This window comes from Acinonyx jubatus, chromosome C1, assembly GCF_027475565.1.
Source record: "Acinonyx jubatus isolate Ajub_Pintada_27869175 chromosome C1, VMU_Ajub_asm_v1.0, whole genome shotgun sequence".
Taxonomy (NCBI): Eukaryota; Metazoa; Chordata; class Mammalia; order Carnivora; family Felidae; genus Acinonyx; species Acinonyx jubatus.
In genome coordinates this window covers 155,250,555-155,268,096 of record NC_069381.1, presented here as the reverse complement: position 1 = coordinate 155,268,096, position 17,542 = coordinate 155,250,555, and the positions used below count along the sequence as shown (strand labels likewise).

Below are 17,542 nucleotides of genomic sequence, written 5' to 3'. Positions count from 1 at the left end.
ATAACATCTGCACAGAAAGCTACAGATACCAACAAATGAATCAGTCCTAACTGAAATGCAAATTTCTTTGAGCTGATATATGCCCAAAGGATTCTGAAAATAAAATGTAAATGTAGCAACGTGCTTTACCGATAGAACCTCCCCCAGATTATTGTGGGCCTGGGATTACCTGCAGATGAAGCACTCGGGATTCTCTGCCCACCACAAGATGCCCTGCTCACCTTCATCAGAAAAGGCCGAGATATTTTCACATAACTATGTGTCTGTTGCTGTTTAAATTGTTAAAAAAAAAAAAAAAAGTCATTTTTAACAACACTGTCATCAAAAGTATTTATGAGAAGTAACTCTTCCACAGCTGTTTTCCTAAGGAATTTGTTTTTTTAATTTTGGGGGGAGAGTATAAATGAATTATTCAATAGTTTTAAAAACTCTACCATAAAGCTTTCTTATTTCTAAAGCCTTAATATTTTCAAAATTAGACAATTACCGCATTTTACACCCTGTGTTTGCAATTCTGACGTGCACCTCAAGGTCAAATAATAACGTTCACAGCATTACTTCTACAAATTCAACTTTAATTGGCTTTAATGCAAGTGAAATTGCCATGACTCAATCTGCCATGATTGAGACCATTTTAGAGCTGAGTTTCATGGAAAAAGTCCCCTTATCACAAGGTGGTTACAGCTCCCCCTTCTGATTGGAAATGGAAAACAGCTGCAAGGTACAGTGACCCACATATATGCACATGCTCATTATCAATCCTTATAGTGTATCACCAGGAAAATACACGGGTGTGAATTTTTTAAATTATGCTCACACTTTATCCACGTCATGTACCATGTGAAATGGATGAGATTAGAGTATATCACAAAATCTTACAATTTAGGCACATAGAAATTTTATTCTAGAGGCATGTTCAAAGAATAAAGTTAAGGTATGAGGAAGATGAAAAAGGAATCCACAGAATTATTAGCTCCTCATATTTAGTCCACAAAGAATGTATTCATTTGTGATTAACTCTTGTTACTTCACCCAGAAGGAGTAAGACATAAATTTATCTTAAAATTCCACAACTGGGATTTGGGACATGTGGCACATGTAATTCATAATAGCCTTTTTGCCCCGGTACTATTTGAAGCCACTCCATACAGCAAACCCAGTCAAGAAATTACAACCAAATCTCTTAAATTTTTACCTTTTCTTTCCACCTGAAGATGGAGTTACTGCAGGGATGGTTGGGTTGAGGTCTTTGCTCAAGTTCTGCTAACACTGATGACAGTTTGTAGGAGTTTGCTTGCAAAAGGTCTAGTTTCAAGTTGGTCTGTGGATACATCATTTGGCCATGTGAGTAAATTTCTAGAACATGAGGCACGACTGGATGGGTAAAGGGATATCAGGATAACTTCCAAGATGACAAAGAGGTCTAGAAAGGTACACATTCAACTTCATGCAGATAGGCACAGAAAATGCTAAAGGGAGCAAAAAGTGGACACTTTCAGTATTTTAAAGGAAAGGCTTAGTTGTGAAGTGCACCGCATTCTGGACTCTTCTATACATAGGGTAAACCAGAAACCTTGATAGATATATTACTCAGTATTTTGTGGCAACAAATAGCTTTACTCTGAGCTATTTTCTGCTGAGCAGTGAGAAAGGGAATAATGAGTGTTGATTGCAGAAGGTAGACTTCCAGAGGCCTTGAAGAAAGGATGTTGAACATCGTGCTCAGCATTGTGAACACAACTGAACTTGTATCGATAGAATCCAACTGAAATAGTGTGAGATGGGTTTTGTTGCTGCTGCTGCTGCTGTTATTGTTTTTCTTAAAGATATTAGGTCTTATATTACCCAACAAGTTTGCAGTAACACTTCTGGACACTGGAAACAATGGTCTGGAGTATCTGAGTATAAAAATACGTGAAGCTAGGGGTGTCTGGGTGGCTCAATCAGTTTAGCATCCTGACTTCTGATTTCGTCTCAGGTCATGATCTCACAGTTTGTGAGTTCGAGCCCCACATCAGGCTCCCTGCTGACAGTGCAGAGCCTGCTTGGGATTCTCTGTCTCCTTCTCTCTCTGCCCCTCCCTCGCTTTCTCTGTCTCTGTCACACACACAAATAAATAGATAAACATTTAAAAAAATAAGTGAAGCTAAAGACACACTCCTAGTTCTGAATTTGACCTCCTGTTCTCCATTTGACCTTGAACTAGAAACTTCGTAATAACTTCTTTGTTAAGCTGTGTTCAGTTAGGGTAAACCAAATAACAGAGTCTAAACATTGGAAGGGGACTGCTTATCCAATCTCTTCCTGACCATTATTTCTTCCTTTTCCACATATCCAGCAGGGGGATTCCTAACCCTAACATTCTTGCCAAGGGACCACAACACCTCCGGTTGGACTGAACTGAACTGAACACCTCTGATCGACTGCATTGTGGGACAGGCTTACCTAAGATGAAACCAAAACGCACCGTATATCTTCTACCATTAGACCTAGCCTGCATCTGAGAGCATCATAGGACAAATCTCCTTCCTCTCCTATGTGGTGCTCCTTCCAGTGTCTGAAGATAGTATCTATTCTAAATATATTCAGTTTCCACAACACTTTCTCCTAGAACATGTGTTATCAACATTCTTCTTCTTTCAAATATGGCACTTGAAGGACAAAGAGGCAATGAATTAGGAAGAATTTAAATGAAACAGAGTTTCCTCCTGCAAGAAACCTTCCCTGGGTAGACTTCGTGTTATCCATCGGATGCAGGGGTGTGTAGCCAAGTTACACGGATATTTGCCATTCACTGCTCAAAGGTTCATATTTACTCCATCATAAGCACCATTAATTCAGGAGCCAGACCCTCCTGGACCTTATACCCTCCACTATGTGGATCAGGCCAGCATGTACCCAGATGATCCCAATACATGTTCTGTGCTGGTAATGATGATGACAAAATTCTATGCAAGAACAACCAAAGAAATAAACTTACAACTTAACACCATCAAAAAATGCTCCATATGACTTTATTTTGGTAAATACTACTTGCATGGAGTTAGAAAACCAAACATTTTGCACTATCACAGAAAATGTTCTACAGACTGCTTTATAATTTCATAAAAACTATAGCCATGTGTCACTGCAAATATGTTAGAGCTCTGTTCCCAAGTGAACAGAATTTAGGCCTTTCTTTCCCTAAGAGTGTTAGGTTTGTTTTTCCAACAGCACCTCCTCTAAAGGAAGCCTCTGCTAAACAATCGATTAAACTGTACCTGGCTATATCTGTCTCCTTTCACCAAAGAACTACTGAAATTACCTGTTTGGACAGAATTATTAGGTACCTGCTTTCACAAGACAGTTAGGCTAGGTACAAGGTAAGGACAGCTGGCCCAGCGTCCTATATCCTACAAAACATTGCTAAAGATTTTATCGCTTCCTGAATTCTTCTCATATTAACCCCAGTCAACTTCCTATTTCTGTAATCATAGCAGAAAACCTGCATCTAGCACACATAGTTCATAGCATCTGTTTGCCTTTATTCCTATATAGAATTCACAGCACTTTGCTAACCTCTCTTTCACCTGGGCTCCTCTGAAGCGGCTGCATTGTCCATCACTCCCACAAATGCCTGGGGGCTGCTGAGGTCCAGGCTCTCAGCAAAAAGGCCCAGAGTTGCCTCTCTCCCTGCCCTCTCCTGACAGCACCTCCCCTCCCCTCAGACAACCTCAGCCTCTGAAGTTTTTTCCCTTTTTCTCAGTCAGGAGCTTTTGCCACACACCCAGACTACCCCCCTCACTCTGTGCCTCACATCTTTCCGCTCCCCTGTTATTTTCAGAAGACCGTGATGTTCGCTGAGGGATCAGTGGAAAGTGGAATCTTCATAGTTACCAGGTTTTCAGCTCTCCTCTGTGCACTGTGCTGACATTTTCTAACCAACACTATATCCTCACAATAACCTTCTGAAGTAGGGACCAATATCCCCATTTTACAGATGAGAAAACTAAAGTCGTCCCAAGTCACTGTAAATGGCAGGGCTGGATCCAGATCCAGACCTTTCTGAATGCAGGCCCTGGTTGTGGGTTTGTGTGTGTGTGTTTAATCACTTTTCCTAACTGGGTTAAAGTACACGTGGTTTCCAGACCTTGATGGAATTATTCTATTTTGGGGAATTCTATTTTAGGCACAATTCTTTTCCAGGAAGGACACTAAAGCAAACATTTCTAAGTTGAATTTTTCCGGATCCCTCAAACTGTTGTCAAGGAGGTGACTATAGGAGCTCTCTTCCTAGAATGTTGTATGTCATGAGAAAAGAGAGGCAAAGAGAGGTCAAATGGGCCCCGAAAACAAGCATCCTAAAAATAACTCTTTCATCATTAAACCTAGGAAGGTGGAATCTGCAAATATTTACCTCGTCCATTAAGGCTGCTGTGATTCTTTGGCTCTCTGTGTCCAAGAAGGCGGAGTTGCTAGAGTAGGATTTCAGCATTTGTTCCAAACCTAGCAATGAAATGACTCTCTCAGTCACCGCTGTCCATCCTGCCCTGGCGGAACACAGCTGAGAGGGGCCACGGGCAGCAGAGCCTGGGCCCAGAGGTGATACCAGGAGGGTTTCCCAATGGCTGAGGCTCTTTCTGCACGTAGTTGTTACTAAATTTTACTGAACCAGTGGCCTGTACCTTCATTTAATGAAATTTGAGAAATGCTGGAGTTAAAAAAAATCTTGATTATTATTTTGCAAGATGAGCTTTTGAATCTCCTTGCGGACCCAGTCCGTGGTCCATTCCCAACACTTCCCACAGTGTTAGGCTCTTCCTCACTATGATATTTAGGTTTCTAAACATTTCACTCCCTCGGATTTCCTGACAGGGATTACATTTCAACGTGTCGCTCTGGTCCACATAAGATAAGCTCCACATTCCAGAATCACAAGTGTGGGGTCGTTTTTATTATCCGTATCCCTTTAGAGCTGCTTCACATTCTGACATACCTAGCTTCGTCATTTGGAAGGATAGTTTAAAAAGAAACAAACAAGAAAACCAAAAGCTGTGTGCACAGGTTTACCACGTTTTCAACCAAACAAATTGTCCTCATTCCAGCCATTTCAGAAACACAGCAATATGCTGCATTTCTGGAAATGGTGACATAGCTCTCTCAAATAGACCAAAGTGTCATTTCCAGCCTGTTTGTGCTCTCCTGTCTTCTTTCCCATTGTTCTTTATTCAGACAAATTAGGTTTGACATAGGATTCTTTAAATGAGATGGTCCCTGCCCCAGTCTGCGAAAGTGGAATCACCCTAACTCTGAAGGAACCCTCCAAGTAGAACACTTATCAGGCCACTCACAGATACAATTACACACCTGCCCGGTCTCTTGAGGCTTTTTCGATATCTTTTTGCAGTCTCAACAGTTTTGATTTTATTGAAGACTCTTGTCGCTCTTTATTCATTGCATTGTTAAGATCTTCTTCCTTTAGGGGGAGAAAATGATGCTTAACAATTTAAGGAGAAAAAAGTAAGGGTTGCTCCCCCTGGCTATACTGATACTTTCACTGACAACTGTATTTAATATTAACTGGACAGGAGAAAAAGAGTAAAAAAATAAATAAATAAAAGCAGGATAACCTTTGGTTTTATACGGATTGTTCTACTTGTTCTAGGCCTGCTTACTATGAAAACATCTTGCCCACAGCTTGTCAGTACATAGCCGAGGACTTCCTTAATAGAACACATTATTGTTGAAGGAAGAGCCTTACTATAGTTATTTCATAGTTTCTTGATAAGTAAATTGGTTTTTTGGATACATGTTGCTCTCTATTTGTCTTGGTTCCAGTTAGAGTTCTTTAAACGTCCAATGTAGCATCATGTGTTTACCTTGAACCAGGACTGCCTACGGAGTGGAACAAATATCTGTTGTGTTCTGCTTTCTTGGCCAGCTGCTGGGAACACGTGAGCTCTTCCCAGAATGGGTCTATAATTTAGTCAAGCCTTGAAGCATATCATGAAGAGAGCTAACAATTCAAGGCCACATTCATTCATGAATGGTGCAGACAGGAATGCGTGATTCAGCAAGTGCCAAGGCAAGAAAGTTTCAAGGAGGCTAGAAGACTTCACCAGGATTTTTCAGTCCAGGGAAAAGAAGTCAAAGGGTACCCCGGGTAGGGAAAATGCCTCAAGCCAAAGGATAGAGGGAGGACTGCAAAAAAACGTATCAGGAACAATCAACAGACCAGCCATTTGCATGAGCAAACATAGTGGAAGGAAAATTTGTCTTCGTAGTTTAAGCCAGATTTTTGGGCTGAAGTAGAGATTTTATCCTATAAAATGTGAGAAAGTAATAACAATACCTGAACTTTCACATACATTTTTTCAAGATCTAAATGAGGAAAAAAAAGAGGATGTTAAGGTCAGGTGGCGAGGGGCTGAACATGAGTGTAGCAGAGGGACAGGAACCCGTGGAGAAAGAGGGGACACCAATGACTGAAGATGGCACTAAAGGAGTCAGGACTTCTCCAATATGGAAGGAGAAAAACCAGGATCCTGAAAGTTGGTGGAGAGATCATCACAAAGAAAGGGAGGCATGAGAATTTAGAGCAAAGCAAACAGCCATTATAGAAATAATGAGCTCTAGATAAAAATATTTATATATTGTGAATTACATATTATAAAAGTATGTATCTTTATTACATGTGATTCTCACAACAACTGTATGAGGTTGGCTTTATTTCCCCCATTTTACCTGTGACACTCAGAGACATAAATGAAGGCCCAAAGGAAACAGCTTAAAACCCCGCTCTTCTGAGTCCCAGTTCTCTTCCCCATCTGTTCCTACAATGCCTGCCCATGGTGGTCGTCACACCCCACATGAGCCCCAATGGAAGTGCATGGCTACCTGCCTCCAACCCTCAGGACTTCCTTGCTGGAGAAATGCACATCACACTCTGGCTCCCATGCCAGGCTGAGACTTCATTTGGGTTGTTTAGGGACACCTATTGTTTACAAATGTATTTCCAGAGATGGATCACTACTGAATCAACTTGAGGCTAGAATATACTGCTGTCCGTTAACTTTCTTAAATTTGTCCTTCTCTTCCAAAGATTTTGGAAAGAAGATCAATACTGAAGGTGGCCTATGAAACTTCAGATACAATCTTCTGAGCATGGCCTTATGGTAACCTTACAAATATTTTCACACTGGTCACCAGCCCCTCAATATCTGTACTCTTATTGGTCTGTCTTACCCTAGTCCATGTACATTTCTTGGCACTAGATATAAACCAGTCTATACTTACTGCTAATGTCTAGTAAGTCAGAATTTGGGGGTGTTTTGCTTTGAGGATATTAAGAAAATCCCGTTTACACATTTGGAGATACAATCCGTTCATTTAGACAACAGATATGTAGTCATCAGCTTTGGTACACAGAAGTTCCATAGAAACCCAAAATTTCCATGGGCGTGGCAATTAAAGATAAACTGTCATGGCTGCCTCCTTACATTTCACTGGAAGCCTAATCAAATATTCAAGGAGAATGACCCTTATTTTATTGACAAGTTATTCAATAGGGGCACTTTTTTTAAGAGAATAACAAAAATACTTTATTGTACGTTTCCCATCTAAGAGGTCACCTATTAAAAAGGATAGAGAAAAAAAAAAGAAGAGCACTTCCCCCATCAAATCTTCCTTTCCACTCCCATTGCTACCTTTGTTACTGCTCTGAGCAGACATTGCTGTTGCTAATTCACTTCACCGTTGCCAGAATAGGAAAAAAAAAGATTTGATTAAAGAAATAGGTGGCCACTTATGGCTATTTGGAGGATGGGGAGGGAAAAAGCTGGTCAGGTGTCATCTTTGTGCCTAATCTGATGGGCTTTCCCCCTCCCTCATCTTTTATTCCCTGCACAGGACTCCTGGGATGTTGACTTCAGCTACACTTTTAATTCTAGAGCAGGACATGACCAGTAGGCTAGTTCCCTATACAGGGAGAAATGAACCTTCCCAGTCTGGACCTTGAAAGTCTGAGTGAAATATAGCAGAAGGCACAGGGAGGAGCTATGGGGAATTCTTCCTGCAGATTTTGGTAACTAATGATCAGCTTCTAGAACACTGTAATTAAGGGTAACAAGAGGGGAGCAGAAGACAAAATCTTTGAGGCATGATCCAAGAAGACAAAGAATTTACCCCAAGATAACAAAGAGGTTAGATGATTGATCAGTTTTTAGCAAGTTTCATATAATAGTAGAATCATCCAAATGCTCTCAAAATAAGTTTTTGTAATATGGTTCAAGATTTTCAAAGGCAAAGACCATGAAGAATGTTGATAACGATTCCCACATTTGAGGAGTCATGCCTTTGTATAATCTCCTCCACTTAAATGTGGGCCATGCTTATTGATTTGGTTCTAACAAACAGAATACTAAGAGATGTCACTTCTGAGATTAGCTTATGAAGACTAAATTCCATCTTGGACACTCTAGCTCGGTCTCTTTTGGATCACCAGTTCTGGGGGAAGCAGACATTTTGTGACATGTTGTGAACCTCCCATAGGTGGAAAGACCTGCATGGCAAGAAGCTGGTATCTCCAGCTACCAGTCGGGAGGGGCCGGAGGCTTGCCATCAGCCACATGAGCTCAGAAGCAGGTCGTCTCTCAGGAGAGCTTTGACATATCAGCACTCCTGGCTGACACCTTGAGGGTGAAGCCATACCTAGATTCCTGACCCACAGAAACTGTGAGGTAATAAATGCTTGTTTCAACCAGTTATGCTTGGGGATAATTGTTATGCAACAATAGACATCCAATATGATATACAGTGATTATTTACAGATCATGAAACGTGTCTGCCTGGCATTACTCTTCTATAGAAGACTGAGTATAAAGATTCAGTCTGGAATCCCGTTTAACTTTCCTCCCTTCCAAAGAACACCAAAGACATATTTCTGTTGCCCAGTTTGTAAACCACATACTGTTTTTTATTTATACAGACTATGAAAAAACCAATACTTTCATTTATAATTGATCTCAATTTTTTTTTTCAAAGTGAATCCCTCAATATATGAGTAAGGTGCCCCATTAATGGAACTTCCTTCCATTCCATACTTACAAAGTAATCAGTTAATAGGAAGTCAGATTTATTTTCTGTGGATGAGACTGCAGTTTCTTCCATGAGAGCCTGGATGTCTTTTTCAACATCTATCTTGTTGATGGCACAGTGAATCTGAGTGTGACACTGAAAAGCCAAGAAAGCAGAGCAAGTTTACTGAAGAATGTTTCCTGCCAGTTCTTACCATGCATATCAGAAATAGAGAAATCTTTACTACTCACTGTAGTCAGGGTTTGGCCAAAAACAGAAATATGTTGGGTGTACTGGTTTAAGTTATTGTATAAAAGTTTAATTCTTTCCTTCTCCAGCTCCAGGATGCTCTGAAAAGGATGGAAAATGGTGTAAGACTGGCCCGTTGTTGTGCAAAACTAATGTTACCTACCAAGCACTGACACATCCGAAGAAAGTCTGAATGAACTGTTATGTGAGTGCCTCTTGTTTATGCCACATCCAAGCTGCAGTGGGGGGGAGATTGGTGTATTTCCTGTTTAGTCTTATGTAGGATTGGTTTAACTCACATATGTTCCCCAGGCTGTTTTGGTCCAAAAGGTATATAAGGTGATGTTGTGGATTACCTGACATTCACAAAAAAAAGGGGAGAAAAGGAATAATTTGAAAAGCATCTGTGAGTTCTAGAGAAGGAGAGCGAAGCCCAGTAAAACCCGTATCCATACCTTGGAAGTGCGTTTAGACACTAAATATTTTTAGAACTGTTTATAGTACATACAAGGCATTCTGCTAGCCTCTGCGGGGCAGGTGAATTTAAGGAAACTATTGAAAAGAGCAGAGCCCCAAAGTCTGATCAACTCATAATCCTGTCCTAAAATTAGGCCTGGGGGGTCGAAGACCACTGTGTGAAGGTGGGAACATAGCCTTTCCACTTTGTGTGGAATGATAAAAATTCTACTCCTAGAGTCTCGTAACTTTTACCTAGGAAGGGTAAACAAAGGGATGTCACATTTCCCTTGTTGGTCTTAAGATTTTAGAAAAAGTTAGTTATTAGGCTTTTGCCACTCACTGCTAGCTGGGCTGCTGATTGTTTTGAGGGAGTGCAGGGAAATTCAGCTGCTAGGCATTGTGTGAGAAGGCTGGGCCAGATGGGATTCCTAGGCCATGTGGGGGAGGGGGGAGGCTGCTGGGTATGTGCACAGAGGACTTTGGGCTTTGATGGAGGTGGCAGATGCCCAAGACCACATGCTCATCATCCCATTTTTGTAAGGACAAAGCCTGGGCGTCCCTGCTTTGTTCAGAGGTCAGGTTGGTTGCTCTCACGCCCACCATCCCACCCAACTCCATGCCACACGATAAAGAGGACTCAGCAATAGTCTTTCATGAAGAAGGCTTTGGTCAAATTGGTGGGTAGCATTTCCATAGGAAGTAAGAAGGTCAAGTCCTTCTCAAGGCCTTTGGCAGGGTGGGGGTAGTGCAGGGGGGTGGTCACAAAGATCATTGGGTTCTCCCATCTGCCTCTCTAGGCACATCTATAGGGCCCACTGACCTAATACAGTATGGCGGTCCTTTATATCCCTGTGGTAGATCACATTCACATTCAGTTGTTATTTTATCTATGGTGCATAGTCACTTTAAACTTTTGTAAAAATTTATTTTTTTTTAAATTGTGGTAAAACTTGCATAACATAAAACTTACCATTTTAACCACTTTGGAAATTTTTTTTTTCGATTTTTTTTTGTTTTTGAGACAGAGAGAAACAGAGCGTGAGGGAGGGAGGGAGGGGCAGAGAGAAGGAGACACAGAATCCGAAGCAGGCTCCGGGTTCTGAGCTGTCAGCGCAGAGCTTGATGTGGGGCTCGAACCTACGAGCTGTGAGATCATGACCTGAGCCGAAGTCAGACACTTGACCGACTGAGCCACCCAGGCGCCCCTTAACCACTTTTAAGTGTACACATCAGTGTCATTAAGTACATTCAACATTGTTGTGCGACTATAGTTATCATCCATCTCCAGAACTTTTTTCATCTTGCAAAACTGAAACTCTACCCATTAAGCCAAATTCCCCATACCCCTTTTTCCATACCCCCTGTCAATCATCATTCTACTTTATGTCTTCTATGAATTTGACTACCTTCGGTATCTCACATAAGAGGAATCATATAAATTTTGTCCTTTTGTGTCCGGCTTATTTCACCTAGCATGAAGTCTTCAAGTTTTACCCATGTAGCATGTGACAGAACGGCCTTCCTTTTTAAGGCTGAATAATATTCCATTCTATGTATATTCCATGTTTTCTTTATTGGTATATAGTCATTTTAACACTGCTATTAAATGCAAGTAGTAAAAAGCTCAGGCAGTAACTATGAAAATTTATGCCGATCACATGAAAATTTCAATTCTGTGCCAAGTGTCATGACATTCTTGAAGCAAGAAGCCAGAGCTCTGCTCTCCCATGGCCACTTCTTTATTGAGTTAGAAGCTATACAACTTTTATAAGTCAGTGGGAGAAAAATGCCTTTGTTTCTGTTCTTAGTCTCCTGAGTCTGTCTTCAATACTGTCAGGCACCAGCCATGAAAGTGGTTGTGTGCCCTCAGTTTCCCAGATATAGGATTAAAGACACAGAAAAGTAGCCTATCCAATGTATTGCTTCTTCCAAGGACAGAGATATATGCTTCCTAACCAATCTATAGGACAAATTCTGCTCAGTTGCTTGAACCTCAACTGGAACCATCTTCAATAAGAGACTTTACACCTTAGAGAAAGATTTAGAGAAACACCTGTTCTAGTTTAGCACCATGAACAAAGGACAGGAGAAAAAACAATGTGTTTAAGAACACATTGTATCCTAGTGGGCAGCTGTTTCCTTATTTTGACAAGTGCTGAGCCACTAGCCTCAATTTGAGACTGGAACAACCAGTATCCCTTGGTGGAGATGGTAATGGTTAAGAGATTTTAATTACATTTCAGGGAAATCATTAAAATGATCTATGTTTGCTCATGAAAAGAGGCAGAGATAAATTCCACTGTGCAAAGGGGAAATCCATATTTCATCTAATGAATTATTGCTTTCTATTATCATTTTATTTTTGTATAAAGTGGGTGGCAGAGAAGCAAAATACTCTGAAGCAACTGAAACTGTCCTCCTCTGCTTTTACAATAGTGTGTACGTGGAGAGTATGGTCAGAGTTAGCAGATTTGAAGTCTATCTGCAGCCCAGGCACTGTGAGAATTCATCCTCTTCATTCATTCTTTTTGGTCCTTCTGTCCTGGCCTCCTGGTCTGCACTACCCAAGAAATTTGGACAGATTTCATCTAAATTGCTTTCATAAAACTGATCAAAGAAATATCATGTTCTTTCTAGAGCAAGAACTCTCAAATTTTAGTATGCATAGCAATCACCCAGATGCCTTCCTAAAACCATTCAAAGGTTCTGATTCATCCCATTTAGGGATGATTCCGCTCAGGAATTGGAATTTTAACAAGCATGCTAGCTGCTTTGAAACATTATCTTGGGACTATGAAGGGCCACAAAAAATTTAATTTAAAAATCATTTATAACTCTTCCACCTAGAGATAACCCATTAGCATTTTGGTGTATTTCAGTCCATCTAGGTGGCGTGTATGTAAGATTTTTTCTTTCTAATTATCTATCAAATTAGTCAAATTGGTACCCTGTTTTTTCACTTAACTTATACAAAAGCAATTTTTCATGTTGTTAGTCTCCCAAAACACCACTTAATATGGTCTATTTGTGGGATTGCATATAGTGTATTTGATCCATTTAGCCGTCCTCTTAATGTTAGCCGGCTGAATTGTTTCCTCCCTTTTGTTTTTAATGTATTTTGAGCAGAAATTGGTTTGTTTTTCAGCTATGTTCTCAAGATGGATTTATAGAAAGAAATTTACGTTTTTCAACCTGGGTTCTGGGAGAGGATTAAGGCCTAATGTCATAAGGCAGCTTTTTACACCTTGTGAGTGACCATCTGCCCCCCTGCATCTAGATTGGTACCAGTCACTACAACCCTTAGGAGAACTGGGAGCGGTCACTCAGATTATTTTCTGTGTTCTGCGGTTCAGATGAAGAATACTGGTTGAGAAAGTGAACGTTCTTAATGCCCTTGACACTTACTGCAAATAAGTTTCTAAAATAAATAATTCCTTGAGTAAGTTCTGTTAGTACCAAACATTTGGCTCTTGGTAATTCTTACTAGCGTGGCTATTATTTTTCAAAATATATTAAAGATTAATTCTACCAGCTGAACTGTTTTTTCTTGGAGGGTAGGAAATATGACTTGAACATAGTATGATTATAAATAATAAGACTAATTTTACATGTGGCTTATGGAATTGGTTTTATAACTTCATAACCACATTTGAAACCTCACATTTCTTGGGATCTAGTAAATCCTGCCTCAAATGCAGGTCAATGAATGTTCTCTGAAAGAATTTGTAAATCTAATTTGGAGAGTAAGAAGGGGTAGGAGGATACCTTAGAGGACATTTGAATGAATTCTTATACTCCATTTTTACAGAAGATTGGTGGAAGAATGGAGGAAAAAATGAAAATGAGGGAACTTTGTTGTCACATTTCCACCTTCCACACTTACAATAAAATTCCCCTTTAATTCTGCTCAGCCCACTTTTGTTATGTGTCTTTATGAATATAACTTTCTATTTCTGAGTTTGCAAACAATAGTGTAAACACAGTGATATGTGAGTCAGCGACTTGTTGGTGTGGACTGAGTATAAACAAGTCAAGGGAATACAAAATAAGGGAATCGTTCTTGGTTAGGGCCAGGCAAGGATGACTTACTTGGCAGAAGTTGTCTCGAGTGGGTCTGAAAGGCTGGGCTTGACTCAGGAGGCAGAAGGTGGCCCTAAAGAGGCTGCGGTAAAAGGGAGTATGTGAACTAAAAGGGAGAGGGGGTGAAAGATTGGTGGCTGCTGGCCTGCTGGTAAAAAATAAACCAGGACACAAGAAGGATGAAAAGAAATCTTTCTTTTCCTCATGGAGATTCTGATTTTGACTTAGATTCTTTGTTAATTGTTTAAAAATAAATGTTTATTCATTTATATATTTTGAGAGAGAGAGAGAGAGAGCATGAGTGGGGATGGGCAGAGAGAGAGGGAGAGAGAGAGAGAGAGAGAGAGAGAGAGAGAGAATCCCAAGCAGGCTCCTCACTGTCAGTGCAGAGCCTGATGTGGGTTCAAACCCACAAACCATGAGATCATGACCTGAGCTGAAATCAAGAGTCAGAGGCTTAACCCAGGTGCCCTGACTTAGATTCTAATAAAAAATCTTGAGTCTTAAATATTTTTAAAGCTGAGTTGAAAGGAATTTTTAAAAAAAAAAACTTCAAGTGTAATGAACATACAGTTATATTAGTTTCAGGTGTACAATATAGCAATCCAACGAGTCTATACATGAGTCAGCGCTCATCATGTAAGTGTACTCTTCGCTTATAGGGAACTTCACCTATTTCACCCATCTTCCCTCCCCCAATTCTGCTCTGGCAACCACCAATTCATTCTCTATATTTAAGAGTCTGTGTTTTTGTTTGTCTGCAAAGACATCTTTCAAAATGTAAATAAATGTGTATCTTGTCACCATCAGAGAATCTTTACAAACAAAGAAGATCCTTTCCATGATGCTTCAATGTAAAAGTTAATGCTGCTAAAAGGGGGATGGGTCTGGAGGTCAGGTGTAGGAGGACTCTAATAGGAAGAAAGAAAACTTAGAAAAAAGGAAAGAGAGACCTAGTAAGAGCCTCTGAGAAGGTAGTCATTAAGAGCAAAATGTCACTAAGACATTTTGAAGGCCAACTGGATGTCGCCTACACCAGACATGGCAACCATACCGGTTAAGAACCATAATTATCCTCCATTGCCGTGATGTAGAGGTGAGAAGGGTGGAGACATAGAGAAATATTTTTCTTATCACCCTTGAAGGGTGTCTGGAAGATGGGATGGGAACAGCAATTTCTTTCCCATAATCTAACAGGGCTTCCAAGGAAGCCAGCCTCTGTGGACAACCACAATGCCACTGAGCAGTCCTAGGGGATGAGGCAAGACCAGAGCCAGTTTGGAGGGCCAGGTTTCAGATGGATAAGGTTGGAAATTAAATTCTTGGCCCTTTCTCACCATCTGCATGTAAAACCTAGTCAACGAAAGCAAGGAAAGTACCAGGACCCTATGTTTGAAGGCATAAATTAAAGAAGGGTTTATTCTCATTTCTTCCTCTATGGCCTAATTTTTGTCTCTCCTTTAATTTCCCCGTTTTTTCCTAACTGCATCTATCCTACCCTGAAAGTGCAATAACAAGAGACTAAACACAGCTCTTTTATTTCTGCTTGCCCAGCTCCTCCATTTCTGCTTGCCCAGCTCCTATTAACGCCGAAGCAGAGAGTAGAGGTTAAGGCTGTGGCATCAGACTGCCTACGTTGAACCTTATTGCCATCTTGGGCAAGTTCTGTCATGTCTCTCAGCCTCCACTCCCTCACTATAAATTGAGAATGAAATTATGACCTCTTCAAAATGTTGTGATGAATGCAAAATATAATGCAGTGGATATACTTAACCCAGTGCCTGTCCATAAGCAGCACCTGTTACATGTTGGCCATTATCATCCACACATTACTGTGCTTATCGAATTGTATCGTGATTGCCTCTTTTTGCAACTGTACCTTGCTTTAAACATTTTTTTTAACTTAAAATATGGGGAAAAAATAAACCCAAACGTTCATGTTCTTAGCATCCAGAATTGAGAATTATTTAAGCTGGTCATATTTATGTTGACTTTAAAAATAGAGAACCAAGCTATTCAGATATACAGTAGTTAGAGTAAGTTTTAAGCCTGGGTTTTTTTTTGTGTTTTGTTTTTTGTTTTTTGTTTGTTTTTGGTGGGGTTTTTTTTGGTCCTCTGCCAGACTGTCCACAAGCTGCGAGGCTGTATGTGGCAGCCTGTTGAATTCCCACTTCCCTCCTCCAACATACATTCAGTCTATATGTATAAGTTTACAAACACACACATAAAAACACTGTAGTTTGAGGTGTGCGTTTTTCAAATGCTTTAATTTACATACCCTGTATGAATAGCAGTTTCTTTTCTTCAACATCATGTTTTTTGAGGTTAATTTGTGTTTAAGTGTAGTTTTAATTAATATTTATTGCTAGATATATTAGTCTATTTTCTAAATTAGAGCAATTTTTAGAGTAATTCCTCTATTGAGAGGCACGAAGGTTGTGTACAATTTTTTCTGTTATAAACCTGTCCTACAATAAATATTGTTATACATAACGGTATATAGGTGTAAATTTTTTTTTTTTAGGATATAAGCCTACGAGGGGACCTGCATGTTGTAAATACATGCACATTTTAGTTTTACTAGATACCATCAAATAATTCTCACTAGAGAGGGACAAGAATTCTTGTTTCCCAGCAATTCTTATTTAGCAGTACTTGGCATTGCTACTTTTTAATTTTTGCCAAGTGATTGAGCATCTTTTCATATGTTTGTCGGTGATTTTGATTTTCCCTTTCGTGACTTGCTTGTTCACAATTCTTAATTTTTATTGGATGATTTGCCACAATTCTTTCTTTAGACGTCTTCCTTGCTGCTAAACTGTACACATCCCAAGTTGAGACGGGACTGTCATTATTGCTCCAGTGCCCGCCACAGAGCCTTAGACACAAAGGAACCGCATTAAGTGATTACTGTATAAATCAGCTCTCAGGCCTAAAACTCATTTCTGAGTACCTAATACTTTACTTTGACAGCACTTTTTGAAGTTAGCTGAGTGCCTTTGTGCCCATTGAGAATTAGATTCTGGCCAATGACACTCAATAAATATTCACTGGTTATTGTATCCACAGAGAAATGGAAACAATTAGAAGTTATGTGGTTTGTCTAAAGTCACCTCTAGAGTGAGGGTCCTAGCCAAGGGCAGAGACCATCAGGTCCCGTAAGTGTAGATCTGACCTTCGTTTTCAAGGCCTCACAGAGCCCAATGGAAGAAGAGAAAAATGTGAGCGCAGAACTCACCTGGTAGCAGTTTTCTAATGTGTTTTCCCACTTCAGCCTGGTAGCACAGCCTGCCAGGTTTTTTTGGTAGTAATTTTCATCTTCTTTTGCCAACTTTTCAGTCGATTTTTTCAGTTTACCGAGGAGCTGAAGGAAAAGGTCAGTGTGACATATTCATTAACACATTTATCAAGGCTCTTTGTAATTCCAGGTAAAGAATTATGTATATCCCAATGAGACATTTCTCAACTCCCAGCTAAAGTCATAAACAGTAGCTATAGATGACAAAATCAAAGATTTTTCTCAGAGAAAAGGGGTATCAGACCTGAAAGGAAACCTAAGGGCCTTTCAATATGATTCCTTCATTTTTTTTTTTTTTTTTTACAGTTTATTGATTTATTTTGAGAGAGAGAGAGAGAGAGAACAGGGGAGGGGCAGAGAGAGAAGAATCCCATGCAGGCTCCACACTGTCAGCGCAGAGCC

At 40.1% G+C, this 17,542-nt stretch overlaps 1 protein-coding gene across 6 annotated transcripts in view; it reads right to left on the bottom strand.

Annotated features, from left to right (window-relative positions):
• NOSTRIN (nitric oxide synthase trafficking) overlaps window positions 1–17,542 on the bottom strand; it is a 58,011-nt gene that overhangs the window by 4,068 nt on the left and 36,401 nt on the right. For 5 of the 6 annotated variants that reach the window (XM_015066925.3, XM_015066926.3, XM_015066927.3 and 2 more), the window contains 7 exons: window positions 17,081–17,206; window positions 9,306–9,404; window positions 9,085–9,210; window positions 5,347–5,455; window positions 4,397–4,485; window positions 1,196–1,321; window positions 170–269 (listed from right to left, as the gene is read on the bottom strand). In XM_015066925.3, coding sequence (XP_014922411.1) covers window positions 170–269; window positions 1,196–1,321; window positions 4,397–4,485; window positions 5,347–5,455; window positions 9,085–9,210; window positions 9,306–9,404; window positions 17,081–17,206 — 775 coding nt within the window. The remainder of the gene's footprint in view (window positions 1–169; window positions 270–1,195; window positions 1,322–4,396; window positions 4,486–5,346; window positions 5,456–9,084; window positions 9,211–9,305; window positions 9,405–17,080; window positions 17,207–17,542) is intronic. The other variant, XM_027055553.2, reaches the window with a different exon arrangement.